Below are 23,486 nucleotides of genomic sequence, written 5' to 3' on the forward strand. Positions count from 1 at the left end.
GTGTTGGAGGATCAGCAAGATCTTGGGGTCCATGTCCATAGGACACTTATAGTTGCTGCACAGGTTGCCAGTGTTGTTAAGAAGATGTATGCTGTGTAGGCTTTCACCAACTGTGCAAATGGGTCTAAGAGCAGTGAGGTAATGTTACAGCTGTATAAGACCTTAGATAGACCCCACGGAGTATTATGTTCAGTTCTGGTCACCTCATTACAGGAAGGACGTGGATACTATAGAGTGCAGAGGAGATTTAAAAGGATATTGCCTGGATTGGAGAGTTGCCTTACGAGAATAGGTTGAGTGAACTTGGCCTTTTTCACCTTGGAGTGACAGAGGATGAGAGGTGACCTGATAGGGGTGTATAAGATGATGAGAGGCATTGATTGTGTGGATAGCCAGAGGCTTTTTCTCAGGGCTGAAATGGCTAACATGAGGGGGCATAGTTTTAATGTGCTTAAAATAGGTATCGAGGGGATGTCGGGGATCAGTTTTCAGAGTGGTGGGTGTGTGGAATGCACTGCCAGTGACTGTGGTAGAGGCAGATACAATAGGGTCTTTTAATAGACTCTTAGATATGTACATAGAGCTTAGAAAAAATGGGCTCTGCAGTAGGGAAATTCTAGGCAAATTGTTAGAGTAGGTTACATTATCAGCACAACATTTAACCAAAGAGCCTGTAATGTGTTGTAGATTTCTATGATCTATAATATAATTACATATAGCACTTGAGTAAGAAGTTATTCCTTCAAAAACTACATGCTAGCACTTTGTTTATTTTCAGGAATTAAATAACTTATTACATGTCAAAAATGTCTTAATAAAATTGCTTTGACATCACACCAAGGCTAGTTCGTGATCACCCATTTTCAGTGTAAGATAATTCTAAATGCCCAACTATCTCTATTCAAGATCACAATGCAATTTCTTAGCTTTATATAAAATATAACACTGGTGGTTCTTGTGTGCTTTGGCAAATGTGAATTGTACAATAATCAAATTTTTATTTTTTGAAATTCTTCTCCATGAAGTTGTAGACACCAGACATTTGAAGTTAAATAATGCTTTATTTTGGCACTAACTTTCCTCCCAAAGCATCATTTAAATTTGCCATGGTGCTTTTTTTTTTAAGTTTTTGGTCAACAGGGATTATGGAACTGATTTCCACAATGGCTCTAGTGAGATTTATCAGCACATCCAAACCATTTCAACTGATACTATCAGCCTTTCTATATAATTGATTTCTGAAGTGCAGACCTGGCACAGTAACATTCTTGAAACTGACAGAGGGAGGAATATTGGTTTCACACTGAGCACCATGTTCTTTCACACAGCATAAATAAGGCTGTGCATTAGTGTAGAAAGTTTTAAATTAGGATACACCCCAATTCTATTCCTGATCCAGCAGTAACATCCTTTCTTCACCCAAAGAACAAAACTATACTATCCCAGTTATAGACTAACAGCAGGCTGATCAAGTCTTCAGTGCAGTTCCAGGCAGCTGAATGAAAAAAAATGCTTTGAGCAGAGCAAAATTTTGCTTTAAAAAGCTGCTTTAAAAACAGATCCTTGTGAGGGTGGACTCCCTCGTTACTCATCCTATTTCTGTGTAAAGGAATGGTCAAAAAAAATTGCCCATTCCAGGGCAAGTGCTTAAGCAGGTGGTTTTTTGAAGATGCTCCAAGCATGAAAGCAGCGTGTAAAGTTATGGGGTTCATTCCCTTTCCGGACTAGCCGTAATTTACGTGGATGTTCGCTGTCTTTGGCTCTCAAGTGTTGGATATAAACCTATGAAAGAGAAATAGCTTTGTTACATTGCTGATAAAGGTTTACTAAAAAAAAATTACAAAATATGAATTAACAAATATGGGAATGTTCAACAGTTTAAATTTGGAGATAGAAATCGTATAAGAGCCTGACTATAACTTGAACAATTAACTTTAATGATAATGCTTCCAAACAAGCATTTTGTTTATCAATGTGGACTAAAAAAAATATAAATTGACAGTTAGTCAAGGAGTTCAAGGAAAGAAAATACAAAATGTTGCTCTGATTTACAATTTGTTCCAAGGCATCAGATATAGATGTAGTAGCCAGAGATGATTTAATTCCACGAGAACAGTGGGTTTCTTGAATGGCTTAAATCTTCAAGGCAAGGCTGGATCAATTTCTGTTTGAGGTGATGTCACTTCCCAGAAAGAAATTGGTTTCAATTATCCAGATTGAGCAAGGAGACTCTTACGGGTAGATATTACACCATGTTTAAGCTAAGTGTAGATCTTGTGGTTTTGCATTTCTTGCAATGGAATTGACCAGAGTGCCTTTATCACTGTTTGTAAACCTTTCACTTACTTGGCAAGCTTTGAGGCTTAGTTTGATCTCCACTTGACTGGTCTGTGTTCCTACCCACATGTAAACCTGAAAAGTCAGAAGAAAAAATATTCTAAACTGGGCATTTTACTTTTCCCTTTTCCTAGTATTTTCTATTCTAGCAGTAGTACTGCAGTGTTCTACTGGGCATTTACAATGCGATTCCAGCCTTAATTCCAATGCTTTGTGCTCTCTGTGCAACAGTGGTACTACTAATCACAGATAATCTCAGCAACACACACAAAATGCTGGAAGAAATCAGCAGGTCAGGCAGCATCTATGGAAAAGAATAAGCAGTTGACACTTTGGGTTAAGACCCTCCTTCAGATATTGTTATCTGCAATTCCATTACCCAAATGCATTATAGACCAATATAACTATTCCACACATTGTTACCTTGCCACAATGCAGCGATCAAAACACTAACTCCATTAAGCCTATTTGCATAGCCTTTTTGGAATTGGTTTATTATTGCCAAATCCAAGACAAGCTTTTCAATGTATTCTGATACAAACAGCTCAAATCATTACAGTAATTGCAATGGAAGAAGGTAAAACAATAGCGAGAATGTGCATTACAGATAAATGAGATGTAAGAGCATACTCAATGGTTTTATACAACACACTGCTAAAATTCATTCAGTTTGCATTTGGCAGTTTTGTGCTGACAACTGCATTTGTGATTAAGGAACTATCACTTTATATATATTTATAGGGATTATTCCCAAAAACGAATGTACCCTATAAAGGTAACATTTAAATTCATCATGCTTAAATTTTAGTTTGGTTCCTGTCTTTCTCATTCATTCAGTACCAACCTCTTTTCCATTGTCAAGTAACATGATATCGTCATCTGCAAGGTCATCCTGGCAGAAATCCGAACACTTTTCTGACACACAGAAATAACCTTTCTCATTGGAGCACCTTAAAAGGAAGGACAACAGTGTAAGTGTCACATTCAGTGGTTATCCCACCACTTTTCCAGAACTCAAGCAACATCAGATAGAGGCCATGGTGCTTAAGGTAGTCCTGTGCAGTCCCACTGCCCGGCACTTTAGCTGTAGTCCTGTTAGTTTTCTTCTATTAATCCACTTCTCTTTTCAAAGCAGCTAATACATCACCTTTCAGAGGCTAAACTCCAGATCATGACCACAAATCAAATGTAAATCTCCTCGCATCATGACCAGGGGCAAGCTAACATGACAAAGACTGAAGCTTGTAGCCAATTTCTTGTATAACCACATAGTGCTTACAGGTTGCATCATGGGGGTAGCTCAGAATTGTTATGGTAAACATATTCCCTCCTCCCCCCCTCCCCCTCTGCTCACTTACCTAAAAAGCCTAGAGTGCTTCATGTACTCTGCATCTTCATCATATTGCTTTACTCCACCTATTCCAACCCAGAAGAAATTCTCAGGCTCCTCACCTTCATTGATTACCTAAAATAAAACAAATTGGAATTTAAAGTGTTATGAATGTACCACAGCTCTGAGGGGCTTGCGATTCCGGAGAATCGCAAGATCGCTATTAATTCGGGTCTTGGACCCAGGAAATGAGAGACAATGCAACGGATTTGACCATTGTTCTTAGAGGCACCTGTGTGAATTGCAACTCTATAGCACGTGCCAGCTATCAGGGACATGGACCCCCTCGGGCAATGTGGGGTGGGGATTGTATCACCCTACCTTGATTGACATTTACAAATCTGCCAGCCATGATAAAACGGAGACTGCAGGAGGCGGTACTCCAGCGACGCACCAGACCAGGCATGGGCAAATTACGGCCCGCGGGCCATATGCGGCCCGTTAAGCTTTTTAATCCGGCCCGCAGAACTTGATGAAATTATATTAATAAACCTTGTTAACACCTCAGATCCATCCTGAGAATCGCCACAACAAAACTAAATCCAGACTTTGATGCGCTGGCTAAAAAGGGAGACCAACAACACTGTTCCCACTGAAACTAAAAATAAGTTTCTTTGTTGTGTTATGTAAAAAATGCATTTGAAAATATTTTTTTCAATAAGCCTTACATGTTACATGTCATTTCTGTTAAGTGATGGACATGAGTAGTGCGCAGGTGCACGTACGTTCTCAAAATAAAAAATGCGCTCCAGATCAAATAACGCGCTCCGCATACTGGCGCGCTGTCACTGTTCTGTCCTTGTGCTGGTCGTTGTTGAGTTTTGGCACAGGGGACAATTGAATAAGAAGGAGCAGGACAAGTAGACCTGCATCTCCTACCGTTTTTGAAATAAAGACAGTCAGGAGGAGAGTGATGATGATAATATCTTGAAGGATAACAGAATTTTCAGTGCTTTAAAATAATAACTGTTACTATTAAAAAAAGCTGTATTTTATTCATTTAATTTTCAGTGTTTTAAAAGTCATTTCAATAAATAGCTAAATACCATGGGACTTCAAAGACAGATATTTTGTTGTAATGCATTTGTTCATTTTCAATTGAAATTAAAGCACATGTTTTCTACATATCCCATGATATTTTATTTTCTCTTATGAGGTGTATTACCAAAACACTCCGTCCATCTGCTCCTGGTCCGGCACCCCCTGTCAAATTTTAGAACCCTTTGTGGCCCACAAATCAAAAATTTTGCCCACCCCTGCACCAGACGGAGACACCATCGCTCATCGCTCCCGTAAGAACGGGAAGCTGCTCGGGAGCCACGTGTGATTTGGTTCCCCTAGCTAGGGAATCGAGTGGCTAATATTATTTTCTCTCTCCAACCCGTGAACACCCAGCGGTCCCTCAAACGGCTAAAAGCCTTCATGAACTGGCGAGACTTTTTATATTTCAATCGGACAATAGTTTTACCCCAAGACAAACGATAGAGCTACTTCGAATTGTTGATTATTACTATACCCGTGCTTTAGATTGAGTGTTGACGACGTATATTATCTGAATGTTTGTATTAACCTTACTTTTGTGCCCCTTTATAAATAAAAACGTTTAAAAATGGTACCATCAGACTTCAGTGGACCTCTCTATCTTTGCTGGTAAGTGACCCAGTTACGGGGTTCGTAACAAAAGCAAAATAAGGCAAGCTGGAGGAACTTGGTGGGTCAAGGAGCTGTGGTCATTCACTTGCTCAATCCTTACTAATGACAAAATTTTATACACCTTATGGCAGCAACAGAATTTAAAAACATGATCTTGTGGAATGGGCATTGTCATCTGCATCCACCTTCTTCATATTACCCAATTTATTTCATGTTCAGTGGATCACAATTATACAATGTAATTCTAAAGCGTATGCGGAATTAACTCTGCACTTTGTTTTTTAAAAATCAGATATACCTCATTCAGGTGGCTCGCTGACAATGATATCCTTTCCCCAGCGTACCAAAATAAAAAGGAGGAAACTGGCGGGGAAGGTGGTGAGTAGAGAAGTCACAAGAAGGATTTTAAAGGAAGGTCTGTCTGAGCCATTCAAACAGAAGGAGAATAGCAAGGTGATGGGCTCACTATACACACCAGCTCTACTGAAGCAAAATTAAAAGTGGTGACAGGTAACTGCCTTTTGGTTCCAGTGTCAATTCAAAGCAACTTTAACTATCTCAAAATAGAAAGTAATTTTACAAACAGAAAATGAAGTATAATTTAAGATAATTTTGAAGGAACATTCACCTGTTTGCTGTATGTCTCATCAAACATAGTATTCATGATATCTTCAGCAAGTTTGGCCTCATCTGGGTCTGCTGCACGTCCAACCCAGGTATAGACAATACCTTGGTTATCAATACTCTCAAAGGGAACCTGAGGAATTAGCAAAGATAGTAATCATGCACAGCAAACAGTATAGATGAATTCTTCTTATTGAATATTTAAAGAGCACCATTTACACGCACAATTTCTTCATGCACTGGAGATGGACAACAAACAAGACAGCTGAGAAAGGAACTGCAACTCATCCCTGGATTACCACAAGACCAAAAAACATAGGAGCAGAATTAGGCCATTTGGCCCATTGAATCTACTCCGCCATTTCTTCAAGGATGATCCATTCCCCTCTCAACCCCATTCTCGTGCCTTCTCCCCATAATCTTTCACACCCTCACAAATCAAGAACCTATCAACCTCCGCCTTAAATGCATGCAATAACCCAGCCTGAACAACAGGCTGGAGCAATGAGTTCTACAGATTCACCACCACCTGGCTAAAGAAATCCCTCATCTCCATTCTAAATGGTCATCCCTCTATTCTGAGGCTGTGCCCTCTGGTCCTAGATTTCTCCACCATAGGAAACATCCTCTCCGTGTGCACTCTATCTAGACCCTTCAACATTCGATAAGGTTTCAGAGAGAAGCCCCCACCCCTCATTCTTCAAAATTCTAGTGAGTACAGGCCCAGAGCCATCATATGATAAGCTTTTCATTCCCAGAATCATTCTTGTGAACTTCCTCTGAACCCTCTCCAATGTTGGCACATAAGGGGCCCAAAACTGCTCACAATACTCTAGGCAAGGCCTCAGCAGTGCCTTATAAAGCCTCAACATTGCATCCTTGCTTTTATATTCTAGTCCTTTTGAAATGAACGCTAACATTGTATTTGTATTCCTCACCACTGACTCAAACTGCTAATTAACCTTAAGGGAACCCTACACAAAGACTCCCAAGTCTCTTTGTACCTCCAATTTTTAATTTTCTCCCCGTTTAGAAAATGGTCCAGCCTGTATTCCTTCTACCAAAGTGCATCACCATACACTTCCTGACACTGTATTCTACCTACCACTCCTTGCTCACACTCCTAATCTAAGAACTTCTGCATCCACCCTTCTTCCTCAACACTACCTGTTCCTCCGCCTATCATTGTTTCATCTGTAAAGTTGGCCACAATCCCATTATCCAAATAATTAATATGCAACGTAAAAATAATCGGTCCAACAGCCAGAGGTGGCTCTCTTAATTCCCACTCTTTGCCTCCTGCCAATCTGCCAATGCTCTGTCCACACTAGTATCTTTCCTGTAACACCATGTTGAGCTGCATGGTGTGCAGCACCTTGTTGAAGGCCTTCTGAAAATCCAAGAACACAACATCTCCTTTGTCTATCAAGCTTGTTATTTATTCCCTCAGAGGATTCCAACAGATCATCCCGGCAAGATTTTTCCATAAGGAAACCATGCTGATTTTGGCCTACTTCAACACGTACTTGGGGGCACGTCCTTAACAACTGATTCCATTTTCCCCACCACTGAGATGAGGCTAGTTGGCCTACATTTTCCTTTCTTCTGCATCCCTCGCTTCTTGAAGAGTGGGGTGACGTTTGCAATTTTTCAGTCCTCTGGAAAATGTCAGAGACTTCTGATTCTTGAAAGATCATTATTGATGCCCTCACAATCTCTTTAGCTACTTCTCTTTTTTAAAAAAAAATTTAAATTGAGTTTTCAAATGATTACAGAAAGAGAAAAAAATTATCTACCCTTCCCCCTTCCCCCCTAACATCCCTATAGAAGAAAAAGAAAAAGAAGAAAAAAGAAAGAAAGAATGCCTGGATATCGGAAGATCCCCACTTGCTCCACGGAGTTCATAATAACTTTAGTATATTTATTTATTTATTTATTTCCCCCAAATAACCAATTATTTTATCTTCGGAGCACCTATATATTTAATCCTGTCTTTTGTAAATAAGGGCGCCAAATTTTCAAAAATGTTTCGTATTTATCTCTTAAATTATAAGTAATTTTTTCAAGGATTTAGCTACTTCTTTCAGAACTTGGGGATGTAGTCCATCTGGATCAGGTGACTTACCCATCTTCAGACCTTTCTACTTCACAGGCATCGTCTCCCTAGCAATAGCAACTGCATTCACTACTGCCCCCGACACACTGCCAGTATCTTCAAGTAAAGACTGATGCAAAATGCTAATTCGGTTCGCCTACCATTTCTTTGTCCCTTATTTTCCAGAGGTCTGCTCTCGCCTTTATTTTACACCTTGTTTATGAGAAAAGCTAGCCGATAATATCAAAGACAAGTTTATCTTCATATTTCAGCTTCCCCCCCCCCCCCCCAAGGCTTTTTTAAATTCCATTCTGTTTGTTGGCTTTTAAAAGTTTCCCAATCCTCTAACTTGCTATTAATTTTTGTTTTATTATATGCTCTCTCTTTTGCTTTTCTGTGGGCTTTGACTTCCCTTGTCAGTCAGAGTTGTATGATCCACCCTTTGGAATACTCCCTCTTCTTTAGGATGCATCTACACTGCATCTTCCAAGTTGGTCCCAGAAGTTCAGCCATTGCTGCTCTAATCAACTCCACTAGTGTCCCCTTCCAATCAACTTCTGCCAGCTCCTCTCTCATGCCTCTAATTCCCTTTACCCCATTGTTGTACTGATACATGTAACTAGCTTCTTCCTCTCAAATTGCAAGGCGAGTACTATCATATTATGCTCAGTGCCTCCTCAGGATTCCTTTATCTTCAGCTCCCGAATCAAATCTGGTTCATTACATACAACCAATCCAGATTAGCTGATCCCTTAGTGGGCTCAACCACAAGCTGCTCTAAAAAGCCATCTCATTGACAAATTCTCTCTCGGGATCCAACACCAACCTGATTTTCCCAAACTAACTATATGTTGAAATCCCCCACAACTATCATATCATTACAAGTCTTTTCTACCTTCTGTTGTAATTTGTAGCCCATATCCTGGTTACTGTTTGGAGGCCTGTATATCACTCCCATCAGGACCCTTGCAATTCTTAACTCTACCCACAAGGATTTTACATCTTCCAATCCTATGTCACTTCGTTCTAAGGATTTGATTTGATTTTTTTTAAACTATTAGAACCATGCCACCTCCTCTGCCTACCTGCCTGTCCTTTTGATACAATTCATATCCTTGGATGTTAAGCTCTAGCTATAATCTTCTTTCAACCATGACTCAGTGATGCCCACAATTTCATACCTGCCGATCTCTAACTGTGCTGCAAGATCATCTACCTTATTCTGTGTACTGTGTGCATTAAAATTTAACACCTTCAGTCCTGTATTCGTCATCCTTTTCAATTTTGTCCCCTTTTATAATGCAATTCATCCCACTGACTGTAATTTTGCCCTGTCACCTGCCTGTTCTTCCTGACAGTCTCACTACACACCATCTCTGCTTGTAAACAAACAGCCCCCCCCCACCAAACTAGTTTAAACCCTCCCCAATAGCTACAGCAAACCAGCCCACAAGGATATTTGACCCCTTTAGGTTCAGGTGTAGCCTGTCCCTTTTGTACAGGTCATGCCTTCCCTAGAAGGGATCCCAATGATCCAGAAATTTGAAATCTTGCTCCAATTCCTCAGCTACGCATTCATCTGCTAAATACTCCTATTCTTATTCTCACTGGTGCGTAGCACAGGCAGCAATCCAGAGATTGTACATGCTCCAGCTGTCTGACCAACATTAAATTGCCCCTTAAGATTAATACCCTATCTTCCAGTCAAATATTATTCAACAGGCCTAGAAACTTGGACAGTTCCTTATTATACACAGGGCGTAGGGTGAGAGTTTTATACATAGGTGAGAGTATTGCTTCAAATTAAGATAAATTGCTCATAAATTCAAATATTACCTTAAGGATGTAACAAAACTCTGAGTTTAACATACTAGAATCCGTGCTGATCTGGATACATCTAGAAATAACAAATATTCATTAAAATATGAACTTAATATCTCCTATCCATCTCTGGGCATGAACATTTAAATCAGAGAAGATGCACCAGAACCAAAAGGACATTATTACAAGAAATTAACAAGCAAACCAAAAGAGGAATCCAGAGTAAACCTTTATGCAAATAGTGCAAAGATTATAGTTTATGACATACATTCAAGGGAAGTAAGGTTAGTGCAAAGTTCAGATTTCCAACCCTGAAAATCATTATCTTGTGGGCATTCACAGTAAACACAAGAAACACTAGAATCGATGAAAAATCACACCCAACAGGGCAAATAAATAACCAACATGCTCAAGTCAACAAATTATGCAAATACAGAAACGATAAAAATAATAATAAATAAGCAATAAATATCGAGAACAAGAGAAGAGTCCTTGAAAAAGATGGGTATCAATGAAAACCATTCTCTACAGTAACAACCGTATCCTCAAAGTAATGAGGTGACTCAGGAAACGTTTTGGCCCCTGCTCCTAAAATAGATTTGGTGTCCATTGGCAAGAAGGAATGAAGGAAAAGGAACGATGCACATTAAAGATAAATCTGTAAAGTCAAACCTGGAGCAGACGGCACTACCATTGGTCCGAACATGATAGAGGCTGGGCTGCAGTCCATTCTCTGGAGCTTTCCTTTTCCCTTTGTGAATAATGAATTTCCTTTTGAAGTGAGATAGAAACTTAAGGTTTTCCTGCTGTTGGGTCATCCGTACTACCTAACACACACAAAAAAAGACAGAAATCCTTTGTATAAACTTTGTTTAATTTTACATCCTTATTCCCATTGCCCTGCCAAATTTGTGTCACCCTTCTCTCGTAGTACCAACAAATAGCCCTGCTGGAATACTGGTCATGTTTTATTGAGATGCAACTGATCCAGTCTGTACAGGAACCTGTCCCAATGCTGTAGGGATATAAAACCATCCTTTCTGCACCATCTCTTTAGTCACAATCCTCTATACCTCACTCAATTAGCTTGCTATCAATGGATTCCAGATCAGAATTACTCTGAGTAAAGATTTTTTTCTCTCTCTTCTACCTCATACCTCTGCCCCAAAATTTAAATCTACGTCCCTGGAACCTACAACTACGGTGAATAACTTCTCTTAATTTAGCCTGCTTAAAGTGGTTATAATCTTAGGTACATCTGCAAAGTTTCTCATCTCCGTTGTTTCAAGGAGAACAACCCAGCCTCTTTGGTCCAACCAAAATTGCTCAACATTCTAGTAAACCCTTTCTGCATGTTTCCTGGGGCCTTCACATCTGCCATATCTCAAAATGCTGTCAGTGTACTGGATAAAAATAGATAAGAGGAATTAGATAATTGTTGATCACTAATTAGTTAATTAGTGATTAACAGTTCTCAAAAGTAGAACAGTCATCCTCCCCAGTAGTGGTGCAACCCAAGTTACTGAGGGAATGAAGGATAGAAATGTGGAAGCTCTAATTTTCCAAAATAAAAACCTTCCATTTCAGAGATTATCCAGAAGATTATCATTTTTAAAATATGAGCGAGATGAACCTGGCAAATACAGGTGAATAAACCAGAGGTAACCAATTCCCACATTAGCACTCCATTAAAGTAGCACTTCATTCACATTCACTCTGCATGACCATGTAGACCAGGGGTGTCAAACTCATTTTAGGTCACGGGCCGGATTGAGCAAAATGCAGCTTCATGCGGGCCGGATCAGTCAGACGCGTGCAAACACAGCTTTCGTTGCCTCCGTTTTTTCAGCCTGCTCTCACGTGTCTCAGTCTCTGCTATAACTACAAAGTATTTCACTTTACAAATTCCGTTTCTTATGAAGAAGACTGCCGAATAAACACTAAAAACCCTGAAAACCTGGTACTGAATAAACTCAGCATTAGCCATATCATACGCCATAGGCGTTTCGATTACCGGGGCCAGCTTTAATAGTAATTAGATATTATCTCGCGGGCCAAAGATAATTCCACCGCGGGCCGGATTTGGCCCGCGGGCCTTGAGTTTGACATATATGATGTAGACAGACTGGCCAAGGAATGCAGAACAATCAATGAACAGCAGTACTGTTAACATTTATAGGGATCAAAGGGAAAAGAACACCATAGCACCAAAGGTGGTTGTTGACATTTAAATCTCAGCTGTAGGACACCATGAATTCCTCAGAGCAGCAGTCTAGGCCCAAGCTTTCCACCCCCAGTTCTGTAACTACCAGTGCTGTGTTTCAATCAAAATTTTTTCAATAAGTAGCTCCTACTTGTATCCAGAAAGACCAGACTACATTTAGGCTTTGGCTGGTAGTGACTATTACATTCAGTATTAATGAGTATCTATGAAGATTAAAATACCTTCCATGAATTCAAGGCACTATCATCCCCAGAGCCTCCAACATCAACATCTCTGAATCATCACTTACCATAAAATCACCTTGGCAAGACACAAATGCTATAGCTACTGAATCAGGTTACATACTTCAGGCAACAGCACACTTGCTATCTCCTCAGATTCTCTCAACCAACATCCGGGCATTAGTAGGGAACAGGATGGAATACACAATGGCCAACAACTACTACAAAACTCAAGAGATTTAACAATCTCCATGCAAAGTAAGCAGTTTGACTTCCCTACTTCCAGTACCAACAAACATATTGGAGTCATAAAACACTACAGCACAGAAACCAGCTTTTCAGTCCATCTATTCTGTGCTGAACTATTTAAACAGCCTAGTCCCTCTATATCCTCCCATCCATGTACCTATGATGCTGACATCAAACTGGCATCCATCACTTGCTCTAGCAGCTCGTTCCAAACTCTCACCATGCTCTGAGTGAAGACATTCCCCCTCATGTTCCCATTAAACATTGCACCTTTCACCTTTAACCCATGATCTCCAATTCTAGTCACACCCAACCTCAGTGGAAAAAAACTGCATGCACTTACCCTATGGATATTCTCCATAATTTTGTATACCTCTATCAAATCTCCCCTTATTCTCCTACGTTCTAGATCAGGGTTCCCAACCTGGGGTCCAAATGGCAAAGCTCACTGGCAGAAAAATGGTTGGGAACCCCTGCTCTGGGGAATAACACCCAAATCCATTCAACCTTTCCTTCTACCTCAGGTCCTGGCAACATCCTTGTAAATTTCCTCTGCACTTTTTCAATCTTACTGACATCTTTCCTGTAGGTCGGTGACCAAAATTACTAAAAACTTCAAGAATTTATTTAAAGAAAACTTAAACCCCTTATTGAATTATGTAAAAAAGATGCTTTCTAAATGGTCTCCTCTTTCTTTATCCCTAATTGGCCGAATTAATTCGATTAAAATGAAGATCCTTTCTAAATTTTTTATATCTTTTTCAGGCTTTACCTATTTTTATTCCTAAGAACACTAAATCTCGGTGTTATCTGCAACTTTGTTGATCCAGTTTACCACATTATCATCCAGATCATTGATATATATGATAAACAACAACGGACCCAGCATCAATCACTATGGCACACCACTAGTCACAGGCCTCCAGTCAGAAAGGCAACCATCTACTACCACCTTCTGGCTAAGGCCTTGCTAAAATCCATATAGACAACATCCACTGCCTTGCCTTTATCAACTTCTTGGTAATTTCCTTGAAAAGCTGTAAGATTGGTTAGATCTACTACGCAGAAAGCCATGTTAACTATCGCTAATCATTCCCCGTCTATCCAAATACATATCCAGTCCCTTAGAATATCTTCCAATAACTTACCCATTACTGATGTTAAGCTCACTGGCCTATAACTCCCTGACTTATTCTTAAAGATTTTCATAAACAATGGAACAATATTAATTATAATGTAGATGCATCTACAGTTCTGAGGAGTAGAACAGCCATTCTCTCCAGTCATGATGTAACCTAAATCACTGGGGGAATGAAGGATGGAAGATTAGAGCTTCCACATGAAGGTGATATTCTTGAGATTTCTAATTGCTAAAAAGAGAAAGACCAAGTATATGGGGGTACAATCACTGTGATGATCTCCTCCATATATGACATCAACATGTACTTTTCATACTCATTGGGCAAATCCTAAAACACATCCTAATATCACTGTGAGAGCATTTCTACCACAGGATGAGTGGATATGAAGGCAGCTCACAGCCACCTTTACAAACCACTTACCATGGGAATACATGCTGGCCTTGGCAGTGGTTTTCAAATCCTGCATGGCATTAGCACAATCCTAACACTGTTGCCTAAATGTCAGAATCTTTAAAGAAGGAATCTCATGATGAGTAAACACAAATATACCTCCAGACATTTTATATCTTCGCCAACTGATGAAATACTTCTGTAATGTTGATACCAAGTGTTTACCTCTAGCTTGCCAGGGAAAAGGCTTTCAAATTTCTTTTGCAGGCTGAAGGTGAAAGTTAGCCAACCCATGTTGGAAGCCTCTCTGCCCTGCCAAAAGTACACCACACACTGAAAATCTTCCTCCTGCTGCTTTTCTTCATCGTCTCCATCTTCTTCCATCTTCTCTTTGTCCTTTTGATTATCATCATACTCCACTGGAACCCAATACCTGATTCAAGCAAATTTCAAAAAGACTATTGAGAACATACCTACTACAGAACATGTATAATTGGCAATGTAATGCAGTGAGGGCTTAGCAGTAAGATACATGGACCTGAGAAGCTCATCATGGCATAGCTGATTTCAAACAACTGAAAACAAAATTTGTGAAATAAGCTCAAGCAAGGTACAACAGAATTCAAATGGTTCACTGCAGATAATTGTGCCATGGATTTAAACATTTGCCAGCCATTCTTTTTTCATATAAATACAAGGGTGTACCATTACAGTTACTTTACAAGCTTACCTGCAAAGAAAGACGTAACAGTCCTGTGTATAAAAATGACCAAAATCTTCTTCAGGAAGGCGTGCAAATTTCTTTCCCTCCAAAACAAAGCCTTCCATTCCATCCAGGTCCTCATTCCACTCCTCCATCAGCTGCTCAGCCTGAAGGTTAAAACTAAAAGTCAAATGCTTGCTAATCAAGTTGAATTTCATTCTCGCCAATACAGAGTTTGTAGGGTTAACACAGGGTACACCATTTAAGTCAAGAACTAGCAAGGTAACTTCTAGCAAAAGTTTACAGCCAGTACCAACATCTACAGTACAGAAGTCAGACCATTCAACCAACCTTGCCATTAAATTAGATCATAGTTGAAATCACACTCTTCAAAACTAATTTGAATAGATACCCTTTAATTTAACCTAACAAGATTCTATCTCAAAAAGAGATGATATTTTTTCAACAATCATCGTTTCACCACTCCAACTTATCCTTACCTCATCACTATGTAACAGGAAAGTTTTCCGGATTTCCACTAATATAGCATTGTTTTTAAGATCACCCTGTTTAGTCAAGCTCTAATATTATGTGTTAATGTTACGAAAAAGTGAGATTCAGTGCTTAAATGAGGAGTCGGTGCTTGCTTGTGAGTTTCACTTTAAGGACTTTAAAAGAAATCAGTCAAATTGGTCAAATAATCATCAGCAGCCAATAAAAAAGTTGAAGTAAGCAATGCTACATTGGGGCACTGTAGGAATGGAAAGGCTTTGGCCCAAAAGGCTGAATAAGTGGCCCAGGTTCTTGAGATGAGAAAGGAACTTTAATACGGTAAATTTCATAGATTGGTTAATTCGCATTCTATCCAATAAAACAAGGTGGCCTTTTGGAGCAAAGATGATGAGAATAAGGAACTGAGGCCTTGGTTCAAAAGGCTTTGATGAAACAGCACAGGCAAGGACAAGTAAGGATTTATTTTTGCTTGTCATCCTCAGCCCGATTCAGTGCATTTCCAGCAGTGGAATGCACCACTTGCACGATGTAGGAAGTGTACCAAGCTGCATCACCTGATAGACCAGGTCAAGGGACTGGGGCTGGAGTTCGATGTACTCAAGACCATCTGGGAGGGCGAGAACCTTGTAGATGAGGTGTTTACTGAGGTGGGTCACACCCGAGGTACAGGCTTCAAATGGATTAGTCAACACCAGGAAAGGTTAGAGGACAGGCAATCAGTGTAGGTCATTCCCCTCATTAACAGGTATACTCCCTTGAATATTGTTTAGGGGGATATTGTTCCAGGGCTAGCTACAGAGTTTAGGTCTGTGTACTGTGACATGATACATTTTGGAAAGTAAAGCAAGGTAGGTGTATGAGTGATAGTGCTTTAAGGGGTGTAATGGAATGGAGGGACTTGGGAATACAAATTTAAAGTGGCATCATAGAAACAGGGTGGTGAAAAATGCTGGCCTTCATCAGTCAGAGCACTGATTATAGGATCTGGGACACTATGTTGCAGTTTATATAAAGTTGTCAATGAAGCTACACTTTTGGTCACCCTGTTATACAAAAGATGGTTAAACTGGAAAAAGTCCACAAAAGATTTGAGGATGGTGCCAGGACTTAGAGTACCTGAGTTTATAGGGAGAGATTAGCCACACTAGGCCTTTGGAACATACATAGGAAAATGAAGACAACTGCACAGAAATGTTTAACATTGAGGCATAAATAAGGTGAAGGTAGAAGCCTTTCCCCCAGGGTAGGGAACCCAAATCCAGGGGGTATCGATCTCTGGTGAAAGGGAAAGAAGACCACAAATCACAAAAATAAAATTAGGCCATAAAGCACATCAAGTCTACTTCACCATTCCATCATGGCTAATTTATTATCCCTCTCAACCCCATTCTCCGTAACCTCTGATGCAAGAAAACGGCAACCTCTGCTTTAAATATACTCAGTGACTTAGCCTCCACAGCCTTCTGTGGTAATGAAATTCACAGATCCATCACCTTCTGGCTAAAGAAATACCTTCTCATCTGTTTTTAAATGGACATCCCTCCATTCTGAGGCTGTGCCCTCAGGTCCTAGACTCACACACTATAGGAAACATCCCCCCCCACATCCAATCTATTTAGGCTTTTCAATATTCAATAGGTTTTAATAAGATTTCCGCAACCGCCTCCCCCCCCCCCCGCTTCTTCTAAACTCCAGCAAGTATAGGTTCAAAACCATCAGGTACTCCTCAATCACATGAACCTCCTCTGGACCCTCACCAATGCCAGCATTTCTTTTAGACAAGGGGCCCAAAACTGCTCCAAATGTAGAATGACCAACTCTTTATAAAGCCTTAGCATCACTTCCTTGCTCTTATATGCTAGTCCTCTCAAAATTCCAACATTGCATTTGCCTTTCTTACAACCAACTCATACTACAACTTAACCTTAGGGAATCCTGCACAAGGACACCCAAGTCCCTTTGCACCTCTGACTTTTGAATTTTTGTCCCAATTAGAAAATAATCTGCACCTTTATTCCCTCTACCAAAGTGCATGACTACACTTCCCTACACTATATTCCATCGGCCACATTCTTGCCCATTATCCCAATCTGTTCAAGTCTTTCCGTAAAGATCCTGTTTCCTCAACACTACCTGCCCCTCCACGCATCTTTGTATCATCCATAAACGCCAACACCTGAATCATTGACATATAATGTGAAAAGTGGTCCCAATGCAGAACACCACTAGTTACCATTAGCCAACCGGATTAGGCCCCCTTTATTCCAGCTCTTTGCCCCCTGCCAGTCAGCCAGTCTTCTATCCATGCTAGTACCTTTCCTGATCTTGGGCTCTGATCTTGTTAACCAGCCTCGTGTGCGGCACCTTGTCAAAGGGCTTCTGAAAAGCCAAGTAAAGAAGCACCAACTCTGTCTACCCTGCCTGCTTTTCCTCAAAGCATTCTACCAGATTTGTCAGGCAAGATTTCTCCTCAAGGAAACTATGCTGACTTTGGCCTATTTTATCTTGTGCCCCCAAAAACCCCAAAACCTCATCCTTAATAATGGACTACAACATCTTCCCAATCACTGAAGCCAGGATAACTGGCCTATAATTTCCTTTCTTTTGCCTCCCTACTTTCTTAAAGAGTGGAGTGACATTTGCAAATTTCCAGTTCTCTGGAACCATTCCAGAATCTAGTGATCATTACTAATGCCTCCACAATCTCTTCAGCTACCTCTTTTAGAACTCTGAGGTGTAGTCCATCTGGTCCAGGTGACTTATCTACCTTCAGACCTTTCAACTTCCCAAGCACCTTCTCCTTAGTAATAGCAACTGCATTAAACTTCTGTCCCTGACACTTGAATTCCTGGCATACTGCCACAGTGAAGAGTGGTGCAAAATATTTATTAAGTTCGTCCACCATTTCTTCTTTTTCCTACAGCCCCCAATACTGCCTCTCCAGCATCATCTTCCAGCAGTCCAGTATGCACTCTTGCTTCTCTTTACTTGATCTTACTCTTAGTTGATCTTTTCTCTTAGTATCTTCTTTAATATTATTGGCCGACTTACCTTCCCATTTCATCATTTCTCTCCTTATGTGTTTTTTTTTTAAAAAGGTGCTCTAACTTCCCACTAATTTTTGCTCTATTATATGCTCTCTCTTTTGCTTTTATGTTGCCTTTGACTTCCTTGTCAGCTATTAATCTTCTTTAACATTATTGGCTAGCTTACCTTCACCTTGTTGCCTCATTCGCCCTTCAGAACACTACTTCTTTGTGATGCATCTCTCTTGGACATTCTGAATTGCTCCCAGAAGCTCTAGCCATTGCTGTTCTGCCATAAATCCTGCTAGTGTCCCCTTCCAATTAACTTAGACCAGCTCCCCTCTCATGCCTCTGTAATTCCCTTTCACCCACGAATTCTGAGAGATCTAACTTTATCTTCTCTCTCAAACTGCAGCGTGAATTCTATCAAATTATGATCGCTGTCTCCTGAAGGTTCATTTACCTTAAGCTCTCTAATCAAATTGGTTAATTACACAAATTGACAACTGTTTCATGCAAAGAGTGATGAACATATGGAAATGACTTGCCAGAAATAGTTGAGGCCGGTAATATATTATTATTTGAGAAGTACTGAATAGGTATATGGAGGGGTGGGCCTTAGAAGCATATAGGGCAAATACAGCAAACTTGGACTAGTTGGGTGTAGGCCATGATTGGTATGAACTCGTTGTGCTGTAATGCTCTGACTATTAGAGCTCTCCCATCAGTCAACAATACCTCTATCAACCCTATCAACTACTTAGCACTTCAAGCATCTCAGTAAGGCCTCCCCTTAAACTTCTAGATTAAAGATGATAAAAATCTGGTCCACAAGAACATGCAAAATTGAACCAAAAGGCATCCATAGAGTCTCATATCTGTTCCACATTCAAATAACTGCTGATCATACCAGGATCCACTTTCCTGTCTTGTCCAACTTCACATAGTTTTGTAATTCTACCTCTGTCCCCACCCGATATACTCAAGTATTTACATATACATAAAATTGGAAGAAAAAAAGTTTGTGAACCCTTTGCAATTACCTGGTTTTCTGCATTAATTACCGTACTCATAAAATGTGGTCTGATCTTCATCTAAGTCACAATAATAAACAAACACAATCTACCTAAATTAATAACACAATTATATCTCTGGTCAGTACTGAGTACACCATTTAAACAATCAGTCTAGATTCAAAAAAGTATATGAACCTCTGGGGTAATGTCTTATGCAGAAGCTATTTGGAGTCAGGTGTTCCAATCAATGAGATGAGATAGGAAGTGTGGGTTGTAGAGGTGCCCTGCACTACAAAAAAAAAGACACATAAAGTCAGGTTACTGACAGGGCCTGCTCTTCTCCAGAAAGATCTGTTTATGTGCACCATGCCCTGATCAAAACAACTTTCAGAGAACCTTAGAAGAATTGTAGAGATGCATGAAGCTGGGAAAGGCTACAAAAGTATTTCCAAAAACTTGAGTGTTCATCAGTCCACAGCAAGAGAAATTGCCTCCAAATGGTGGAAATTCAGTACTGTTACTACTCTCCCTAGGAGCAGGCATCCTGCAAAGATCACACCAAGAGCGCAACATGCAATGCTGAAGGGCGTAAAAAAGAACCCAAGGGTAACAGTAAAAGACCTGCAGAAACCTCTAGAATTTCCTAAATTTTCTGTTCATGTGACCACTACAAGAAAAACACTGAACAAGAATGATGTTCATGGAAGGTCACCACGGAGGAAACAACTGCTCTCCAAAAAAAAAAATTGTTGTGCGTCTCAAGTTTGCCAAAGACCACCTAGATGTTCCACAATGCTTCTGGGACAATGTTCTGTAGACAGATAAGACTGTCCCAGAAATGCACACCGTTATGTTTGGAAGGAAAAGGGCACTGCACACCAACAGCAAAACCTCATCCCAGTTGTGAAGCATGGTGGAAGGAGCACCATGGTTTGGGGCTGCTTTGCTGCTTCAGGGCCTGGACAGCTTGCAATCATTGAGGGAACAATGAATTCAAAATTGTATAGAGGTATTTTACATGAGAACGTCAGGGTAGTGGTCCATCATCTGAAGCTTAATGCAAGTTGGATGATGCAACAAGACAATCATCTGAAACACAAGAGTAAATCAACAGAATGGATTAAAAAGAAGAAAATTTGTGTTTGTAATGTCTGTCAGAGTCCAGACCTTAACCCAATTGAAATGCTGTGGCATGAGCAGAACAAAGCTATTCATGCAAGGCAGCCCAGAAATATTGATGAACTGAAACAGTTTTGTAAGCAAAATGGTCTAAAAATCCTCCTCACTGTTGTGCAAGTCTGATCAGCAGCTACAGGAAATGTTTGATGGAGGTTATTACTGCTAAAGGAGGTTCTACCAGCTATTAAATACAAGGGTTTGCATACTTTTTCCAGCCTGGACTGTGAATGATTAAACAATGTTTTCAATGAAGACATGAAAAGTACAATTGTTTGTGTGTTATTAATTTAGGCAGATTGTATTTGTCTATTATTGTGACTAAATAACAAACAGACCACATTTTATGAGTAATTAATGCAGAAAACCAGGTCATTGCAAAGGGTTCACAACCTTTTTCTTGCAACTGTACTTCTCTCCAAGGCCGGCTTGAGAGCAGACTGCAAATCTTTCAAATAATGAAAATTTCTCCATATCTCAGTTCCAAAGGCCCACTCTTTATCCTAAGACTATGACCACCCACTTCCCAAAATCGTCTTCAGACAGACTTATAAAATACCTTTCCTTACAACTATTTGTTCAAGCTTGTTTACAGACCCAAATTCAACAACAGTTCTGCTTTGGCACAGTTAATACCTCCAAGAGTGGCATTGGTGGCTGTCGAGGCAAAAACAGGGCAGTCAGATCAGCCTTTATTTGGTCTTTCTGCTCAGCATCCTTCTTCACTTTATCTGCAAGTCCCTTCTTCAACACAGTCTCTGCATTTCTTGTGTAATCCACCTTCAGAACGTCATCCCAGTTACGGAATTTAGATTTAAACACCTGGTTACAAAGAGAGTCATATTTGTTACTGAACAACCATGAATACTACTCCATCAAGAGATATGCTGGAATGCCAAATATCACAAACTATTAAAGTCAGGGTTGAGTCTGGATGACTAGGTCAGAAGAGAAGATGTAGTTCCTTCAGCTTAAGTCATGCTTTCTTGGAAATGGAGAGATGGCCACAGATGGAAAGGTCCAATGGGAGTGAGACGAAATTAAAATCATTAATTTCATCTCCTCCAATAACAAAGTAAAGTGTCATTGTAAATTAGTGAAGACAGAGTGTATTAGAACATCACAGAGGGAACAGTTCTTTTAGACTGTAGTAAAGTAATCCAGTTATGGTATCATATGCATGGTATGTAAAATTATGGAGGATAATAATCTGCTGAATCTGAGAGGAAAGGAAGAGAGGGATCCTATCCTGATTTGTGTTTGGAGAAGAGTGGTGGCAGAAGTGTGGGAAATGGAATGGACACGGTTGTCAACTAAGGAAAGAAATCACAGGATAAGGAAAAAAAGTGTACTGGGAGCACTTGCTCTTAAAAGTAGAAAATAAGAAGAAATATAACAAAGGTGGATGAACTGTGAAAATGGAATAATGTTGCAGGAAACTAGGGTGAAAGAAACATTAGGCAAGGTGGCCAGAAGAGTAATTGGCTCACTGGGCATTGATCAAAATGGAGACTGAGAAGGAAAGGAGGTGTCAGAGAAGCATCGTGATGGTGGGAGCATGGTGAAATTTGGCCACAGAGGTGACTAAAATGCATCAATATATGGGAAGCATAGAGACCAAAGTAGGATACAAATAGGGCATGCAGATATACCGTATTTCCACTTAAACAGGGACATGAGCCTAAACATCTTTTATTTGGAGGAAGAAAGTACCATTAAAGGAGAAATAGTTCAATGCAAAATTATAGAGATGAGGCAGAAGTGACTATGACCCTGGTAGAATTGAGGTTGGAGGGTGTAGGTGTAGAGGAGATTGCTCAGACACAAGGCTTCCCAACCTGGGATCCACAGACTCCCTGTGTAATGGTATTGGTCCATGGCACAAGAAAGGGTGGGAACTCCTGCTCTAGAAGAAATGAGCCAGTGACTAGCTGAGAAAGAAGAGACTGGTGTTCACTATTGTCAGACATGACCCAGGCAGCTAGCATTGAATCTCTGAGGTAGAGGGAAAAAAAAAAAATCAGATGAATTGGAGATGCTGGAAATATGAAACAAAAACACAAAAACACTAAGGAGTCAGGAAGCATCTGTGGAAAGCAGAACAGTTAACCTGACAAATGGATTCCATCATACCACCGAAAATCTCGTGTCACTATAAGCAAATACAGTAAACGTTACTTATTTGAAAAAAGGAGTAACTCAAGGAAAGAGGAAATTATTAATTGTCCAATTAGTAAAATTTCAAAACCCCTCTTTATAAACCCAAACAATAGTCCTGCATGGAAACTTCTAGCCCTCTTGCCACTGCAATTCATACTGATCCCCATTGCCATTCCTGAATTCTGACTGCATTAATAAGGCAGATGGAGTTCAACCCAGATAAGTGTGAAGTGGTTCATTCTGGTAGGTCAAATATGATGGCAGAATATAGTATTAATGGTAAGACTCTTGGCAGTGTGGAGGATCAGAGGAATCTTGGGGTCCGAGTCCATAGGATGCTCAAAGCAGATGCGCGGGTTGACTCTGTGGTTAAGAAGGTATACGGTGGATTTGGCCTCATCAATCGTGGAATAGAATTTAGGAGTCGAGAGGTAATGTTGCTGCTATATAGGACCCTGGTCAGACCCCACTTGGAGTACTGTGCTCAGTTCTGGTTGCCTCACTACAGGAAGAATGTGGAAACCACGGAAAGGGTGCAGAGGAGATTTACAAAGATGTTGCCTGGATTGGGGAGCATGCCTTATGAAAACAAGTTGAGTGAACTCGGCCTTTTCTCTTTGGAGTGACAGAGGATAAGAGGTGATCTGATAGATGATGAGAGGCATTGATTGTGTGAATAGTCAGAGGCTTTTTCCCAGGGCTGAAGTGGCTGCCACAAGAGGGCATAGGTTTAAGGTGCCTGGGAG

The 23,486-nt window shown here is 40.2% G+C and overlaps 1 protein-coding gene across 1 annotated transcript in view; it reads right to left on the reverse strand.

Moving 5' to 3' along the window:
• Nucleotides 1–750: 750 nt before the first annotated feature.
• Nucleotides 751–23,486, reverse strand: part of flii (FLII actin remodeling protein) — a 62,217-nt gene continuing 39,481 nt past the window's right edge. Inside the window, exons 21-30 of the mRNA XM_073060853.1 lie at nt 21,217–21,402; nt 14,877–15,016; nt 14,372–14,579; nt 10,593–10,747; nt 9,936–9,996; nt 6,009–6,137; nt 3,696–3,802; nt 3,182–3,287; nt 2,347–2,412; nt 751–1,782 (exon numbers count right to left, since the gene is read on the reverse strand). Coding sequence (XP_072916954.1) covers nt 1,648–1,782; nt 2,347–2,412; nt 3,182–3,287; nt 3,696–3,802; nt 6,009–6,137; nt 9,936–9,996; nt 10,593–10,747; nt 14,372–14,579; nt 14,877–15,016; nt 21,217–21,402 — 1,293 coding nt within the window. The 3' untranslated portion in view covers nt 751–1,647. The remainder of the gene's footprint in view (nt 1,783–2,346; nt 2,413–3,181; nt 3,288–3,695; nt 3,803–6,008; nt 6,138–9,935; nt 9,997–10,592; nt 10,748–14,371; nt 14,580–14,876; nt 15,017–21,216; nt 21,403–23,486) is intronic.

The sequence above is a fragment of the Hemitrygon akajei genome, chromosome 11 (genome assembly GCF_048418815.1).
Source record: "Hemitrygon akajei chromosome 11, sHemAka1.3, whole genome shotgun sequence".
Lineage (NCBI taxonomy): Eukaryota > Metazoa > Chordata > Chondrichthyes > Myliobatiformes > Dasyatidae > Hemitrygon > Hemitrygon akajei.